At 54.5% G+C, this 18,300-nt stretch overlaps 1 protein-coding gene across 1 annotated transcript in view; it reads left to right on the top strand.

Annotated features, from left to right (window-relative positions):
- agxt2 (alanine--glyoxylate aminotransferase 2) overlaps window positions 1-18,300 on the top strand; it is an 80,439-nt gene that overhangs the window by 44,424 nt on the left and 17,715 nt on the right. Inside the window, exons 6-8 of the mRNA XM_070873615.1 lie at window positions 610-703; window positions 3,823-3,916; window positions 4,628-4,728. Of these exons, the coding sequence (XP_070729716.1) occupies window positions 610-703; window positions 3,823-3,916; window positions 4,628-4,728 (289 nt within the window). The remainder of the gene's footprint in view (window positions 1-609; window positions 704-3,822; window positions 3,917-4,627; window positions 4,729-18,300) is intronic.

Below are 18,300 nucleotides of genomic sequence, written 5' to 3'. Positions count from 1 at the left end.
CCCAGTGTTCCCCACCCCAAGGGCCCAGTGTTCCCCCCCCGGGGCCCAGTGTTCCCCCCCCCGGGGCCCAGTGTTCCCTACGGGGCCCAGTGTTCCCCCCTGGGGCCCAGTGTCCCCCCGCCGGGGCCCAGTGTTCCCCACACCCCGGGGCCCAGTGCCCCCCCACCCCGGCGCCCAGTGTTCCCCCCCACCCCGGGGCCCAGTGCCACGCCACCCGCCGGGGCCCTGTGTCGCCCCCCCCCCTCGGGGCCCAGTGCTCCCCCACCCCGGGGCCCAGTGTCCCCCACCCCCGGGGCCCAGTGTTCCCCCCCGGGGCCCAGTGACACCCCACCCCCCCGGGGCCCAGTGTCCCCCACCCCCGGGGCCCTGTGTCGCCCCCCCCCCCCCCCCGCTGGGGCCCAGTGCACCCCACCCTGGGACCCAGTGTCCTATCCCCCGGGGCCCATCTTTGTGGCCTCGGCGTGTGCTGGGGTGACCCGGGTGGAAGGGGGAGGGGAGGAGGGAGGGGAAGGGGGAGGGGACCGAGGGACGGGGGGAGGGGATGGGGGGAGGGGATGGGGGCAGGCTGTGCTGCCACTGATTCTCAATCCCTGTGTGCTTTGTCTCCAGGGGAGCTTATCACGGATCCAGTATCTCCACCATGGCACTGGGTTCCATTTCCAGCTGGAAGTTTAACGTGTCGACTGTCTCGGGGTGTCACCCGGTGAGTGAGCATCACACGGACTCTCACTGGGGTACAGTCCCACACACACTGACTCTCACTGGGGTACGGGTCCCACACACACTGACTCTCACTGGGGTACAGTCCCACACACACGGACTCTCACTGGGGTACAGTCCCACACACACGGACTCTCACTGGGGTACGGGTCCCACACACACTGACTCTCACTGGGGTACAGTCCCACACACACGGACTCTCACTGGGGTACGGGTCCCACACACACTGACTCTCACTGGGGTACAGTCCCACACACACTGACTCTCACTGGGGTACGGGTCCCACACACACTGACTCTCACTGGGGTACAGTCCCACACACACTGACTCTCACTGGGGTACAGTCCCACACACACTGACTCTCACTGGGGTACAGTCCCACACACACTGACTCTCACTGGGGTACGGGTCCCACACACACTGACTCTCACTGGGGTACAGTCCCACACACACTGACTCTCACTGGGGTACGGGTCCCACACACACTGACTCTCACTGGCGTACGGGTCCCACACACACTGACTCTCACTGGGGTACGGGTCCCGCACACACTGACTCTCACTGGGGTACGGGTCCCGCACACACTGACTCTCACTGATGTACAGTCCCACACACACTGACTTTCACTGGGGCACAGTCCCACACACACTGACTTTCACTGGGGCACAGTCCCACACACACTGACTCTCACTGGGGTATGGGTCCCACATACACTGACTCTCACTGGGGTACAGTCCCACACACACTGACTCTCACTGGGGTACGGGTCCCGCACACACTGACTCTCACTGGGGTACGGGTCCCGCACACACTGACTCTCACTGATGTACAGTCCCACACACACTGACTTTCACTGGGGCACAGTCCCACACACACTGACTCTCACTGGGGTACGGGTCCCGCACACACTGACTCTCACTGATGTACAGTCCCACACACACTGACTTTCACTGGGGCACAGTCCCACACACACTGACTCTCACTGGGGTACGGGTCCCGCACACACTGACTCTCACTGGGGTATGGGTCCCACATACACTGACTCTCACTGGGGTACAGTCCCACACACACTGACTCTCACTGGGGTACAGTCCCACACACACTGACTCTCACTGGGGTACAGTCCCACACACACTGACTCTCACTGGGGTACAGTCCCACACACACTGACTCTCACTGAGGTACAGGTCCCACACACACTGACTCTCACTGGGGTACGGGTCCCACACATACTGACTCTCACTGGGATACAGTTCCACACGCACTGACTCTCACTGGGGTACAGTCCCACACACACTGACTCTCACTGGGGTACAGTCCCACACACACTGACTCTCACTGGGGTACGGGTCCCACACACACTGACTCTCACTGGGGTACAGTCCCACACACACTGACTCTCATTTGGGTACAGTCCCACACACACTGACTCTCACTGGGGTACAGTCCCACACACACTGACTCTCACTGGGGTATGGGTCCCACACACACTGACTCTCACTAGGGGACAGTGCCACACACACTGACTCTCACTGGGGTACGGGTCCCACACACACTGACTCTCACTGGGGCACAGTCCCACACACACTGACTCTCACTGGGGTACAGTCCCACACACACTGACTCTCACTGGTGTACAGTCCCACACACACTGACTCTCACTGTGGTATGGGTCCCACATACACTGACTCTCACTGGGGTACAGTCCCACACACACTGACTCTCACTAGGGTGCAATCCCACACACACTGACCTTCACTGGGGTACGGGTCCCACACACATTGACTCTCACTGGGGTACAGTCCCACACCCACTGAATCTCACTGGGGTACAGTTCCCACACACACTGACTCTCACTGGTGTACATTCCCACACACAGTGACTCTCACTGGGGTACCGGTCCTACACACACTGACTCTCACTGGGGTACAATCCCACACACACTGACCCTCACTGGGGTACAGTCCCACACACACTGACTCTCACTGGGGTACGGGTCCCACACACACTGACTCTCACTGGGGTACGGGTCCCACACACACTGACTCTCACTGGGGTACACGTCCCACACACACTGACTTTCACTGGGGTACAGTCCCACACACACTGACTCTCACTGGGGTACAGTCCCACACACACTGACTCTCACTGGGGTACAGTCTCACACACACTGACTCTCACTGGGGTACTGGTCCCACACACACTGACTCTCACTGGGGCACAGTCCCACACACACTGACTCTCACTGGGGCACAGTCCCACACACACTGACTCTCACTGGGGTACAGGTCCCACACACACTGACTCTCACTGGGGTACGGGTCCCACACACAGTGACTCTCACTGGTGTACAGTCCCACACACACTGACTCTCACTGGGGTACAGTCCCACACACACTGACTCTCACTGGGGTACAGTCCCACACACACTGACTCTCACTGGGGTACAGTCCCACACACACTGACTCTCACTGGGATACGGGTCCCACACACACTGACTCTCACTGGGGTACGGGTCCCACACACACTGACTCTCACTGGGGTACAGTCCCACACACACTGACTCTCACTGGGGTATGGGTCCCACACACACTGACTCTCACTGGGGTACAGTCCCACACACACTGACTCTCACTGGGGTACAGTCCCACACACACTGACTCTCACTGGGGTATGGGTCCCACACACACTGACTCTCACTGGGGTACAGTCCCACACGCACTGACTCTCACTGGGGTACAGTCCCACACACACTGACTCTCACTGGGGTACAGGTCCCACACACACTGACTCTGACTGGGGTACGGGTCCCACACACACTGACTCTCACTGGGGTACAGTCCCACACACGCTGACTCTCACTGGGGTACAGTCCCACACACACTGACTCTCACTGGGGTACAGGTCCCACACACACTGACTCTCACTGGGGTACAGGTCCCACACACACTGACTCTCACTGGGGTACGGGTCCCACACACACTGACTCTCACTGGGGTACAGGTCCCACACACACTGACTCTCACTGGGGTACAGTCCCACACACACTGACTCTCACTGGGGTACAAGTGTCGGGGTGTAACATGGTTTTGCTTTCCGCAGACGATGTGTCCGGATGTGTACCGAGGTCCCTGGGGCGGTAGCCAGTGTCGGGATTCTCCCGTACAAACCCTTCGCCACTGTGACTGCTCGGCAGGTATCTCCGTCTGTCTGTGTCTGTCCGTCTGTTAGTCTGTCCGTCTGCCCACCCGTCTGTCAATCTGTCTGTTAGTCTGCCTGTCTGTCTGTCAGTCCGTCTGTCAGTCCCTCTGTCAGTCCGTCTGTCAGTCTGTCAGTCCGTCTGTCAGTCCGTCTGTCAGTCTGTCTGTCAGACCGTCTGTCAGTCCGTCTGTCAGTCCGTCTGTCAGTCCGTCTGTCCGTCTGTCAGTCCATCTGTCAGTCCGTCTGTCCGTCTGTCAGTCTGTCTGTCAGTCAGTCAGTCCGTCTGTCAGTTTATCTGTCAGTCAGTCAGTCAGTCAGTCAGTCCGTCTGTCAGTCTGCCTGTCAGTCCTCGCTCCTGATATTACCGGAATGCCGTGGCCCTGTTCCCACAGCGCGAGCCCGACTCCTGCCCAAAGCTGTCCAGCAGTGCCTGAGGCCCAAGGCTGTGTGGGGGAGGGGGAGCAGGGAGAGGGAGTGAGGGGAGGGCGTGTGAGGGGAATGGAGCGGGGGAAGGGAGGGGGTGCTACTTTCTGACCTATGACCAGGCGATGAGCTGATGACCCTTGTCTTACCCTACACCGGGGGAGGGGGCCGGAGGTGGGCCGGTGGTGGGGTGGGGTGGGCCGGTGGGAATGGGGTGGGGCCGGTGCTTCCTGACCTATGACCAGGCGATGAGCTGATGACCCTTGCCTTCCCCCTACAACAGGCAGTTGCCAGGCCAAGCACGCCTACATTGAGCAGCTCCGGGATGTGCTGCTCTGCGCTGTACCCCGGAGATTGGGAGGATTCATCGCTGAACCCATCCAGGTAAGCATTGTGGGACTTAGAAACTGGCAATACCCACTCTGTGAATCTACTGGGGCTGTGTACACTGAGTGTGATGGGTCTGTGTACACTGGGAGTGATGGGTCTATGTACACTGGGAGTGATGGGTTTGTGTACACTGGGAGTGATGGGTCTGTGTACACTGGGAGTGATGGGTCTGTGTACACTGGGAGTGATGGGTCTATGTACACTGGGAGTGATGGGTCTATGTACACTGGGAGTGATGGGTTTGTGTACACTGGGAGTGATGGGTCTGTGTACTCAGGGAGTGATGGGTCTGTGTACACTGGGAGTGATGGGTCTGTGTACACTGGGAGTGATGGGTCTGTGTACACTGGGAGTGATGGGTCTGTGTACACAGGGAGTGATGGGTCTGTGTACACAGGGAGTGATGGGTCTGTGTACACTGGGAGTGATGGGGCTGTGTACACTGGGAGTGATGGGTCTGTGTACACTGGAAGTGATGGGTCTGTGTACACTGGGAGTGATGGGTCTGTGTGCACTTGGAGTGATGGGTCTGTCTACACAGGGAGTGATGGGTCTGTGTACACAGGGAGTAATGGGTCTGTGTACACAGGGAGTGATGGGTCTGTGTACACTGGGAGTGATGGGTCTGTGTACACTGGGAGTGATGGGTCTGTGTACACAGGGAGTGAAGGGTCTGTGTACACTGGGAGTGAAGGGTCTGTGTACACAGGGAGTGATGGGACTGTGTACGCTGGGAGTGATGGGTCTGTATACACTGGGAGTGATGGGACTGTGTACACAGGGAGTGATTGGTCTGTGTACACTGGGAGTGATGGTACTGTGTACACTGGGAGTGATGTGACTGTGCACACTGGGAGTGATTGCTCTGTGCACACTGGGAGTGATGGGTCTGTGTACACTGGGAGTGATGGGTCTGTGTACACTGGGAGTGATGGGTCTGTGTACACAGGGAGTGATGGGTCTGTGTACACTGGGAGTGATGGGTCTGTGTACACTGGGAGTGATGGGTCTGTGTACACAGGGAGTGATGGGTCTGTGTACACTGGGAGTGATGGGTCTGTGTACACTGGGAGTGATGGGTCTGTGTACACTGGGAGTGATGGGTCTGTGTACACAGGGAGTGATGAGTCTGTGTACACTGGGAGTGATGGGTCTGTGTACACAGGGAGTGATGGGACTGTGTACGCTGGGAGTGATGGGTCTGCGTACACTGGGAGTGATGGGACTGTGTACACTGGGAGTGATGGTACTGTGTACACTGGGAGTGATGGATCTGTGCACACTGGGAGTGATGGGACAGTGTACACTGGGAGTGATGGGTCTGTGTACACTGGGAGTGATGGGACTGTGTACACAGGGAGTGATGGGTCTGTGTACACAGGGAGTGATGGGGCTGTGTACACAGGGAGTGATGCGGCTGTGTACACAGGGAGTGATGGGTCTGTGTACAGTGGGACTGATGGGACCGTGTACACTGGCAGTGATGGGTCTGTGTACACAGGGAGTGATGGGGCTGTATACACAGGGAGTGATGGGACTGTGTACAGTGGGGGTGATGGGTCTGTGTACACAGGGAGTGATGGGACTGTGTACAGTGGGAGTGATGGGACTGTGTACACTGGGAGTGATGGGTCTGTGTACACAGGGAGTGATGGGACTGTGTACAGTGGGAGTGATGGGACTGTGTACACTGGGAGTGATGGGACTGTGTACAGTGGGACTGATGGGACCGTATACACTGGGAGTGATGGGACTGTGAACACAGGGAGTGATGGGAATGTGTCCACAGGGAGTGATGGGACTGTGTATACAGGGGGTGATGGGTCTGTGTACAGTGGGAGTGATGGGTCTGTGCACACAGGGAGTGATGGGACTGTGTACAGTGAGAGTGATGGGAATGTGTACACTGGGAGTGATGGGACTGTGTACAGTGGGAGTGATGGGTATGTGTACAAAGAGAGTGATGGGACTGTGTACAGTGGGAGTGATGGGACTGCGTACAGTGGGAGTGATGGGACTGTACACACAGGGAGTGATGGGACTGTTTACACAGGAAGTGATAGGACTGTGTACAGTGGGATTGAAGGGACTGTGTACTGTGGGAGTGATGGGACTGTGTACAGTGGGAGTGATGGGTCTGTGTACAGTGGTAGTGATGGGACTGTGTACACTGGGAGTGATGGGACTGTGTACACAGGAAGTGATGGGACTGTGCACACTGGGAGTGATGTGACTATGTACACTGGGAGTGATGGGTCTGTGTACACTGGGAGTGATGGGACTGTGTACAATATGAGTGATGGGACTGTGTACAGTGGGACTGATGGAACCGTATACACTGGGAGTGATGGGATTGTGCACACAGGGAGTGATGGGACTGTGTACACAGGGAGTGATTGGACTGTGTACACAGGCGGTGATGGAACTGTGTACACTGGGAGTGATTGGACTGTGTACACTGGGAGTGATGGGTCTGTGCACACAGGCAGTGATGGGAGTGTGTACAGTGGGAGTGATGGGTCTGTGTACACTGGGAGTGATGGGTCTGTGTACACTGGGAATGATGGGTCAGTGTACAGTGGGGTAATGGGACTGTGTACACTGGGAGTGATGGGACTGTGTACAAAGGGAGTGATGGGACTGTGTACATTGGGAGTGATGGGACTGTGTACACCTGGAGTGATGGGACTGTGTTCAGTGGGAGTGCTGGGACTGTGTACAGTGGGAGTGATGGGACTGTGTACACTGGGAGTGATAGGACTGTGTACACTGGGAGTGATGAGACTATGTACACTGGGAGTGATGGGTCTGTGTACACTGGGAATGATGGGTCAGTGTACAGTGGGGGTGATGGGACTGTTTACAAAGGGAGTGATGGGACTGTGTACACTGGGAGTGATGGGACTGTGTACACAGGGAGTGATGGGACTGTGTACAATGAGAGTAATGGGTCAGTGTACAGTGGGGGTGATGGGACTGTGTACACTGGGAGTGATGGGACTGTATACACTGGGAGTGATGGGACTGAGTACACTGGGAATGATGGGTCTGTGTACAGTGGGAGTGATGGGACTGTGTACACTGGGAGTGATGGGACTGTGTACAATGAGAGTGATGGGTCTGTGTACACTCAGAGTGATGGCTCTGTGTACAGTGGGAGTGATGGGATTGTGTACACAGGGAGTGATAGGACTGTGTACACTGGGAGTGATGGGACTATGTACACTGGGAGTGATGGGTCTGTGTACACTGGGAATGATGGGTCAGTGTACAGTGGGGGTGATGGGACTGTTTACAAAGGGAGTGATGGGACTGTGTACACTGGGAGTGATGGGACTGTGTACACAGGGAGTGATGGGACTGTGTACAATGAGAGTAATGGGTCAGTGTACAGTGGGGGTGATGGGACTGTGTATACTGGGAATGATGGGTCTGTGTACAGTGGGAGTGATGGGACTGTGTACACTGGGAGTGATGGGACTGTGTACAATGAGAGTGATGGGTCTGTGTACACTCAGAGTGATGGCTCTGTGTACAGTGGGAGTGATGGGATTGTGTACACAGGGAGTGGTGGGTCTGTGTACACAGGGAGTGATGTGATTGTGTACACTGGGAGTGATGTGACTGTGTACACTGGGAGTGATTGGACTGTCTACACTGGGAGTGATGGGACTGTGCATACAGAGAGTGATCGGTCTGTGTACAGTGGGAGTGATGGGTCTGTGTACTCAGGGAGTGATGGGTCTGTGTACACTGGGAGTGATGGGTCTGTGTACACTGGGAGTGATGGGTCTGTGTACACAGGGAGTGATGGGTCTGTGTACACAGGGAGTGATGGGTCTGTGTACACAGGGAGTGATGGGTCTGTGTACACTGGGAGTGATGGGGCTGTGTACACTGGGAGTGATGGGTCTGTGTACACTGGAAGTGATGGGTCTGTGTACACTGGGAGTGATGGGTCTGTGTGCACTTGGAGTGATGGGTCTGTCTACACAGGGAGTGATGGGTCTGTGTACACAGGGAGTAATGGGTCTGTGTACACAGGGAGTGATGGGTCTGTGTACACTGGGAGTGATGGGTCTGTGTACACTGGGAGTGATGGGTCTGTGTACACAGGGAGTGAAGGGTCTGTGTACACTGGGAGTGAAGGGTCTGTGTACACAGGGAGTGATGGGACTGTGTACGCTGGGAGTGATGGGTCTGTATACACTGGGAGTGATGGGACTGTGTACACAGGGAGTGATTGGTCTGTGTACACTGGGAGTGATGGTACTGTGTACACTGGGAGTGATGTGACTGTGCACACTGGGAGTGATTGCTCTGTGCACACTGGGAGTGATGGGTCTGTGTACACTGGGAGTGATGGGTCTGTGTACACTGGGAGTGATGGGTCTGTGTACACAGGGAGTGATGGGTCTGTGTACACTGGGAGTGATGGGTCTGTGTACACTGGGAGTGATGGGTCTGTGTACACAGGGAGTGATGGGTCTGTGTACACTGGGAGTGATGGGTCTGTGTACACTGGGAGTGATGGGTCTGTGTACACTGGGAGTGATGGGTCTGTGTACACAGGGAGTGATGAGTCTGTGTACACTGGGAGTGATGGGTCTGTGTACACAGGGAGTGATGGGACTGTGTACGCTGGGAGTGATGGGTCTGCGTACACTGGGAGTGATGGGACTGTGTACACTGGGAGTGATGGTACTGTGTACACTGGGAGTGATGGATCTGTGCACACTGGGAGTGATGGGACAGTGTACACTGGGAGTGATGGGTCTGTGTACACTGGGAGTGATGGGACTGTGTACACAGGGAGTGATGGGTCTGTGTACACAGGGAGTGATGGGGCTGTGTACACAGGGAGTGATGCGGCTGTGTACACAGGGAGTGATGGGTCTGTGTACAGTGGGACTGATGGGACCGTGTACACTGGCAGTGATGGGTCTGTGTACACAGGGAGTGATGGGGCTGTATACACAGGGAGTGATGGGACTGTGTACAGTGGGGGTGATGGGTCTGTGTACACAGGGAGTGATGGGACTGTGTACAGTGGGAGTGATGGGACTGTGTACACTGGGAGTGATGGGACTGTGTACAGTGGGACTGATGGGACCGTATACACTGGGAGTGATGGGACTGTGAACACAGGGAGTGATGGGAATGTGTCCACAGGGAGTGATGGGACTGTGTATACAGGGGGTGATGGGTCTGTGTACAGTGGGAGTGATGGGTCTGTGCACACAGGGAGTGATGGGACTGTGTACAGTGAGAGTGATGGGAATGTGTACACTGGGAGTGATGGGACTGTGTACAGTGGGAGTGATGGGTATGTGTACAAAGAGAGTGATGGGACTGTGTACAGTGGGAGTGATGGGACTGCATACAGTGGGAGTGATGGGACTGTACACACAGGGAGTGATGGGACTGTTTACACAGGAAGTGATAGGACTGTGTACAGTGGGATTGAAGGGACTGTGTACTGTGGGAGTGATGGGACTGTGTACAGTGGGAGTGATGGGTCTGTGTACAGTGGTAGTGATGGGACTGTGTACACTGGGAGTGATGGGACTGTGTACACAGGAAGTGATGGGACTGTGCACACTGGGAGTGATGTGACTATGTACACTGGGAGTGATGGGTCTGTGTACACTGGGAGTGATGGGACTGTGTACAATATGAGTGATGGGACTGTGTACAGTGGGACTGATGGAACCGTATACACTGGGAGTGATGGGATTGTGCACACAGGGAGTGATGGGACTGTGTACACAGGGAGTGATTGGACTGTGTACACAGGCGGTGATGGAACTGTGTACACTGGGAGTGATTGGACTGTGTACACTGGGAGTGATGGGTCTGTGCACACAGGCAGTGATGGGAGTGTGTACAGTGGGAGTGATGGGTCTGTGTACACTGGGAGTGATGGGTCTGTGTACACTGGGAATGATGGGTCAGTGTACAGTGGGGTAATGGGACTGTGTACACTGGGAGTGATGGGACTGTGTACAAAGGGAGTGATGGGACTGTGTACATTGGGAGTGATGGGACTGTGTACACCTGGAGTGATGGGACTGTGTTCAGTGGGAGTGCTGGGACTGTGTACAGTGGGAGTGATGGGACTGTGTACACTGGGAGTGATAGGACTGTGTACACTGGGAGTGATGAGACTATGTACACTGGGAGTGATGAGTCTGTGTACACTGGGAATGATGGGTCAGTGTACAGTGGGGTAATGGGACTGTGTACACTGGGAGTGATGGGACTGTGTACAAAGGGAGTGATGGGACTGTGTACATTGGGAGTGATGGGACTGTACACAGGGAGTGATGGGACTGTGTACAATGAGAGTAATGGGTCAGTGTACAGTGGGGGTGATGGGACTGTGTACACTGGGAGTGATGGGACTGTATACACTGGGAGTGATGGGACTGAGTACACTGGGAATGATGGGTCTGTGTACAGTGGGAGTGATGGGACTGTGTACACTGGGAGTGATGGGACTGTGTACAATGAGAGTGATGGGTCTGTGTACACTCAGAGTGATGGCTCTGTGTACAGTGGGAGTGATGGGATTGTGTACACAGGGAGTGATAGGACTGTGTACACTGGGAGTGATGGGACTATGTACACTGGGAGTGATGGGTCTGTGTACACTGGGAATGATGGGTCAGTGTACAGTGGGGGTGATGGGACTGTTTACAAAGGGAGTGATGGGACTGTGTACACTGGGAGTGATGGGACTGTGTACACAGGGAGTGATGGGACTGTGTACAATGAGAGTAATGGGTCAGTGTACAGTGGGGGTGATGGGACTGTGTACACTGGGAATGATGGGTCTGTGTACAGTGGGAGTGATGGGACTGTGTACACTGGGAGTGATGGGACTGTGTACAATGAGAGTGATGGGTCTGTGTACACTCAGAGTGATGGCTCTGTGTACAGTGGGAGTGATGGGATTGTGTACACAGGGAGTGGTGGGTCTGTGTACACAGGGAGTGATGTGATTGTGTACACTGGGAGTGATGTGACTGTGTACACTGGGAGTGATTGGACTGTCTACACGGGGAGTGATGGGACTGTGCATACAGAGAGTGATCGGTCTGTGTACAGTGGGAGTGATGGGACTGTGTACACTGTGAGTGATGGGACTGTGTAAACTGGGAGTGACGGGACTGTGTACACTGGGAGTGATGGGACTGTGTACACAGGGAGTGATAAGACTGTGTACAGTGGGAGTGATGGGACTGTGTAAGTGGGAATGATGGGACTGTGTACACAGGGAGTGATGGGACTGTGTACAAAGGGAGTGATGGGACTGTGTACATTGGGAGTGATGGGACTGTGTACACCTAGAGTGATGGGACTGTGTTCAGTGGGAGTGCTGGGACTGTGTACAGTGGGAGTGATGGGACTGTGTACACTGGGAGTGATAGGACTGTGTACACTGGGAGTGATGGGACTATGTACACTGGGAGTGATGGGTCTGTGTACACTGGGAATGATGGGTCAGTGTACAGTGGGGGTGATGGGACTGTTTACAAAGGGAGTGATGGGACTGTGTACACTGGGAGTGATGGGACTGTGTACACTGGGAGTGATGGTTCTGTGTCCAGTGGGAGTGATAGGACTGTGTACACAGGGAGTGATGGGACTGTGTACACAGGGAGTGATGGGACTGTGCACTCTGGGAGTGATGTGACTGTGTACACTGGGTGTGATGGGACTGTATACAGTGGTAGTGATGGGACTGTGTACACAGGGAGTGATGGGTCTGTGTACACAGGGAGTGATGGGACTATGTACACTGGGAGTGATGGGACTGTGTACAGTGGGAGTGATGGGACTGTGTACACAGGGAGTGATGGGGCTGTGTACACTGGGAGTGATGGGACTGTGTACACAGGAAGTGATGGAACTTTGTACACTGGGAATGATGGGACTGTATACAATGAGAGTGATGGGTCTGTGTACACTGGGAGTGATGGCTCTGTGTACAGTGGGAATGATGGGACTGTGCACAAGGGAGTGATGGGACTGTGTACACTGGGAGTGATGGGACTGTGTAATGTGGAAGTGATCGGACTGTGTATACTGGGAGTGATGGGACCGTGTACACTGGTGGTGATGAGACTGTGTACACTGGGAGTGATGAGACTGTGTGCACTGGGAGTGATGGGACTGTGTATACTGGGAGTGATGTGACTGTGTGAACAGGGAGTGATGGGACTGTGTACACAGGGAGTGATGGGTCTGTGTACACAGGGAGTGATGGGGCTGTGTACACAGGGAGTGATGCGGCTGTGTACACAGGGAGTGATGGGTCTGTGTACAGTGGGACTGATGGGACCGTGTACACTGGCAGTGATGGGTCTGTGTACACAGGGAGTGATGGGGCTGTATACACAGGGAGTGATGGGACTGTGTACAGTGGGGGTGATGGGTCTGTGTACACAGGGAGTGATGGGACTGTGTACAGTGGGAGTGATGGGACTGTGTACACTGGGAGTGATGGGTCTGTGTACACAGGGAGTGATGGGACTGTGTACAGTGGGAGTGATGGGACTGTGTACACTGGGAGTGATGGGACTGTGTACAGTGGGACTGATGGGACCGTATACACTGGGAGTGATGGGACTGTGAACACAGGGAGTGATGGGAATGTGTCCACAGGGAGTGATGGGACTGTGTATACAGGGGGTGATGGGTCTGTGTACAGTGGGAGTGATGGGTCTGTGCACACAGGGAGTGATGGGACTGTGTACAGTGAGAGTGATGGGAATGTGTACACTGGGAGTGATGGGACTGTGTACAGTGGGAGTGATGGGTATGTGTACAAAGAGAGTGATGGGACTGTGTACAGTGGGAGTGATGGGACTGCGTACAGTGGGAGTGATGGGACTGTACACACAGGGAGTGATGGGACTGTTTACACAGGAAGTGATAGGACTGTGTACAGTGGGCTTGAAGGGACTGTGTACTGTGGGAGTGATGGGACTGTGTACAGTGGGAGTGATGGGTCTGTGTACAGTGGTAGTGATGGGACTGTGTACACTGGGAGTGATGGGACTGTGTACACAGGAAGTGATGGGACTGTGCACACTGGGAGTGATGTGACTATGTACACTGGGAGTGATGGGTCTGTGTACACTGGGAGTGATGGGACTGTGTACAATATGAGTGATGGGACTGTGTACAGTGGGACTGATGGAACCGTATACACTGGGAGTGATGGGATTGTGCACACAGGGAGTGATGGGACTGTGTACACAGGGAGTGATTGGACTGTGTACACAGGCGGTGATGGAACTGTGTACACTGGGAGTGATTGGACTGTGTACACTGGGAGTGATGGGTCTGTGCACACAGGCAGTGATGGGAGTGTGTACAGTGGGAGTGATGGGTCTGTGTACACTGGGAGTGATGGGTCTGTGTACACTGGGAATGATGGGTCAGTGTACAGTGGGGTAATGGGACTGTGTACACTGGGAGTGATGGGACTGTGTACAAAGGGAGTGATGGGACTGTGTACATTGGGAGTGATGGGACTGTGTACACCTGGAGTGATGGGACTGTGTTCAGTGGGAGTGCTGGGACTGTGTACAGTGGGAGTGATGGGACTGTGTACACTGGGAGTGATAGGACTGTGTACACTGGGAGTGATGAGACTATGTACACTGGGAGTGATGGGTCTGTGTACACTGGGAATGATGGGTCAGTGTACAGTGGGGTAATGGGACTGTGTACACTGGGAGTGATGGGACTGTGTACAAAGGGAGTGATGGGACTGTGTACATTGGGAGTGATGGGACTGTGTACACAGGGAGTGATGGGACTGTGTACAATGAGAGTAATGGGTCAGTGTACAGTGGGGGTGATGGGACTGTGTACACTGGGAGTGATGGGACTGTATACACTGGGAGTGATGGGACTGAGTACACTGGGAATGATGGGTCTGTGTACAGTGGGAGTGATGGGACTGTGTACACTGGGAGTGATGGGACTGTGTACAATGAGAGTGATGGGTCTGTGTACACTCAGAGTGATGGCTCTGTGTACAGTGGGAGTGATGGGATTGTGTACACAGGGAGTGATAGGACTGTGTACACTGGGAGTGATGGGACTATGTACACTGGGAGTGATGGGTCTGTGTACACTGGGAATGATGGGTCAGTGTACAGTGGGGGTGATGGGACTGTTTACAAAGGGAGTGATGGGACTGTGTACACTGGGAGTGATGGGACTGTGTACACAGGGAGTGATGGGACTGTGTACAATGAGAGTAATGGGTCAGTGTACAGTGGGGGTGATGGGACTGTGTACACTGGGAATGATGGGTCTGTGTACAGTGGGAGTGATGGGACTGTGTACACTGGGAGTGATGGGACTGTGTACAATGAGAGTGATGGGTCTGTGTACACTCAGAGTGATGGCTCTGTGTACAGTGGGAGTGATGGGATTGTGTACACAGGGAGTGGTGGGTCTGTGTACACAGGGAGTGATGTGATTGTGTACACTGGGAGTGATGTGACTGTGTACACTGGGAGTGATTGGACTGTCTACACTGGGAGTGATGGGACTGTGCATACAGAGAGTGATCGGTCTGTGTACAGTGGGAGTGATGGGACTGTGTACACTGTGAGTGATGGGACTGTGTAAACTGGGAGTGACGGGACTGTGTACACTGGGAGTGATGGGACTGTGTACACAGGGAGTGATAAGACTGTGTACAGTGGGAGTGATGGGACTGTGTAAGTGGGAATGATGGGACTGTGTACACAGGGAGTGATGGGACTGTGTACAAAGGGAGTGATGGGACTGTGTACATTGGGAGTGATGGGACTGTGTACACCTAGAGTGATGGGACTGTGTTCAGTGGGAGTGCTGGGACTGTGTACAGTGGGAGTGATGGGACTGTGTACACTGGGAGTGATAGGACTGTGTACACTGGGAGTGATGGGACTATGTACACTGGGAGTGATGGGTCTGTGTACACTGGGAATGATGGGTCAGTGTACAGTGGGGGTGATGGGACTGTTTACAAAGGGAGTGATGGGACTGTGTACACTGGGAGTGATGGGACTGTGTACACTGGGAGTGATGGTTCTGTGTCCAGTGGGAGTGATAGGACTGTGTACACAGGGAGTGATGGGACTGTATACACAGGGAGTGATGGGACTGTGCACTCTGGGAGTGATGTGACTGTGTACACTGGGTGTGATGGGACTGTATACAGTGGTAGTGATGGGACTGTGTACACAGGGAGTGATGGGTCTGTGTACACAGGGAGTGATGGGACTATGTACACTGGGAGTGATGGGACTGTGTACAGTGGGAGTGATGGGACTGTGTACACAGGGAGTGATGGGGCTGTGTACACTGGGAGTGATGGGACTGTGTACACAGGAAGTGATGGAACTTTGTACACTGGGAATGATGGGACTGTATACAATGAGAGTGATGGGTCTGTGTACACTGGGAGTGATGGCTCTGTGTACAGTGGGAATGATGGGACTGTGCACAAGGGAGTGATGGGACTGTGTACACTGGGAGTGATGGGACTGTGTAATGTGGAAGTGATCGGACTGTGTATACTGGGAGTGATGGGACCGTGTACACTGGTGGTGATGAGACTGTGTACACTGGGAGTGATGAGACTGTGTGCACTGGGAGTGATGGGACTGTGTATACTGGGAGTGATGTGACTGTGTGAACAGGGAGTGATGGGACTGTGTACACAGGGAGTGATGGGACAGTGTACAAAGGGAGCGATGGGACTGTTTACACTGGTAGTGATGGGACTGTGTACACTGGGAGTGATGAGACTGTGTACACTGGGAGTGATGGGACTGTGTACAGTGGGAATGATGGGTCTGTGTTCACTGTGAGTGATGGGACTGTGTGCAGTGGGAGTGATGGGACTGTGCACAAAGGGAGTGATGGGACTGTGTACAGTAGGAGTGATGGGACTGTGTACACAGGGAGGGATGGGACTGTGTACACTGGGCGTGATGGGACTGTGTACACAGGGAGTGATTAGACTGTGTATACTGGGAGTGATGGGACTGTGTACAGTGGGAGTGATCGGACTGTGTATACTAGGAGTGATGGGATTGTGTCCACAGAGATTGATGGGACTGTTTACAGTGGGATTGATGGGACTGTGTACAGTGGGAGTGAAGGGACTATGTGCACTGGGAGTGATGGGTCTGTGTACACTGAGAATGATGTGTCAGTGTACAGTGGGGGTGATGGGACTGTGTACACTGTGAGTGATGGGATTGTGTACACTGGGAGTGATGGGACTGTGTACACTGGGAGTGATGGGACTGTGTACACTGGGAGTGATGGTTCTGTGTCCAGTGGGAGTGATAGGACTGTGTACACAGGGAGTGATGGGACTGTGTACACAGGGAGTGATGGGACTGTACACTCTGGGAGTGATGTGACTGTGTACACTGGGTGTGATGGGACTGTGTACACAGGGAGTGATGGGTCTGTGTACACAGGGAGTGATGGGACTGTGTACACTGGGAGTGATGGGACTGTGTACAGTGGGAGTGATGGGGCTGTATACACAGGGAGTGATGGGGCTGTGTACACTGGGAGTGATGGGACTTTGTACACTGGGAATGATGTGACTGTGTAAAGTGGGAGTGATCGGACTGTGTATACTAGGAGTGATGGGACTGTGTACACTGGGAGTGATGAGACTGTGTACACTGGGAGTGATGGGACTGTGTGCACTGGGAGTGATGGGACTGTGTATACTGGGAGTGATGTGACTGTGTGAACAGGGAGTGATGGGACTGTGTACACAGGGAGTGATGGGACTGTGTACAAAGGGAGCGATGGGACTGTTTACACTGGTAGTGATGGGACTGCGCACACTGGGAGTGATAGGACTGTGTACACTGGGAGTGATGGGACTGTGTACAGTGGGAGTGATGGGACTGTGTACACTGGGAATGATGGGTCTGTGTTCACTGTGAGTGATGAGACTGTGTACAGTGGGAGTGATGGGACTGTGTACAAAGGGAGTGATGGGACTGTGTACAGTAGGAGTGATGGGACTGTGTACACTGGGAGTGATGGGACTGTGTACACTGGGAGTGGTGGGTCTGTGTACACTGGGAGTGATGTGATTGTGTACACTGGAGTGATGTGACTGTGTACACTGGGAGTGATGGGACTGGGTACACTGGGAGTGATGGGACTGTGTATACAGAGAGTGATCGGTCTGTGTACAGTGGGAGTGATGGGACTGTGTACACTGTGAGTGATGGGACTGTGTACACTGGGAGTGACGGGACTGTGTACACTGGGAGTGATGGGACTGTGTACACTGGGAGTGATGGGACTGTGTACACTGGGAGTGATGGTTCTGTGTAAGTGGGAATGATGGGACTGTGTACACAGGGAGTGATGGGACTGTGTACACAGGGAGTGATGGGACTGTACACTCTGGGAGTGATGTGACTGTGTACACTGGGTGTGATGGGACTGTGTACACAGGGAGTGATGGGTCTGTGTACACAGGGAGTGGTGGGACTGTGTACACAGGGAGTG

This window comes from Pristiophorus japonicus, unplaced genomic scaffold (assembly GCF_044704955.1).
Source record: "Pristiophorus japonicus isolate sPriJap1 unplaced genomic scaffold, sPriJap1.hap1 HAP1_SCAFFOLD_526, whole genome shotgun sequence".
NCBI lineage: Eukaryota > Metazoa > Chordata > Chondrichthyes > Pristiophoridae > Pristiophorus > Pristiophorus japonicus.
The sequence above is the reverse complement of the archived record's forward strand: the minus strand, read 5'-3'. Positions and strand labels throughout refer to the sequence as shown.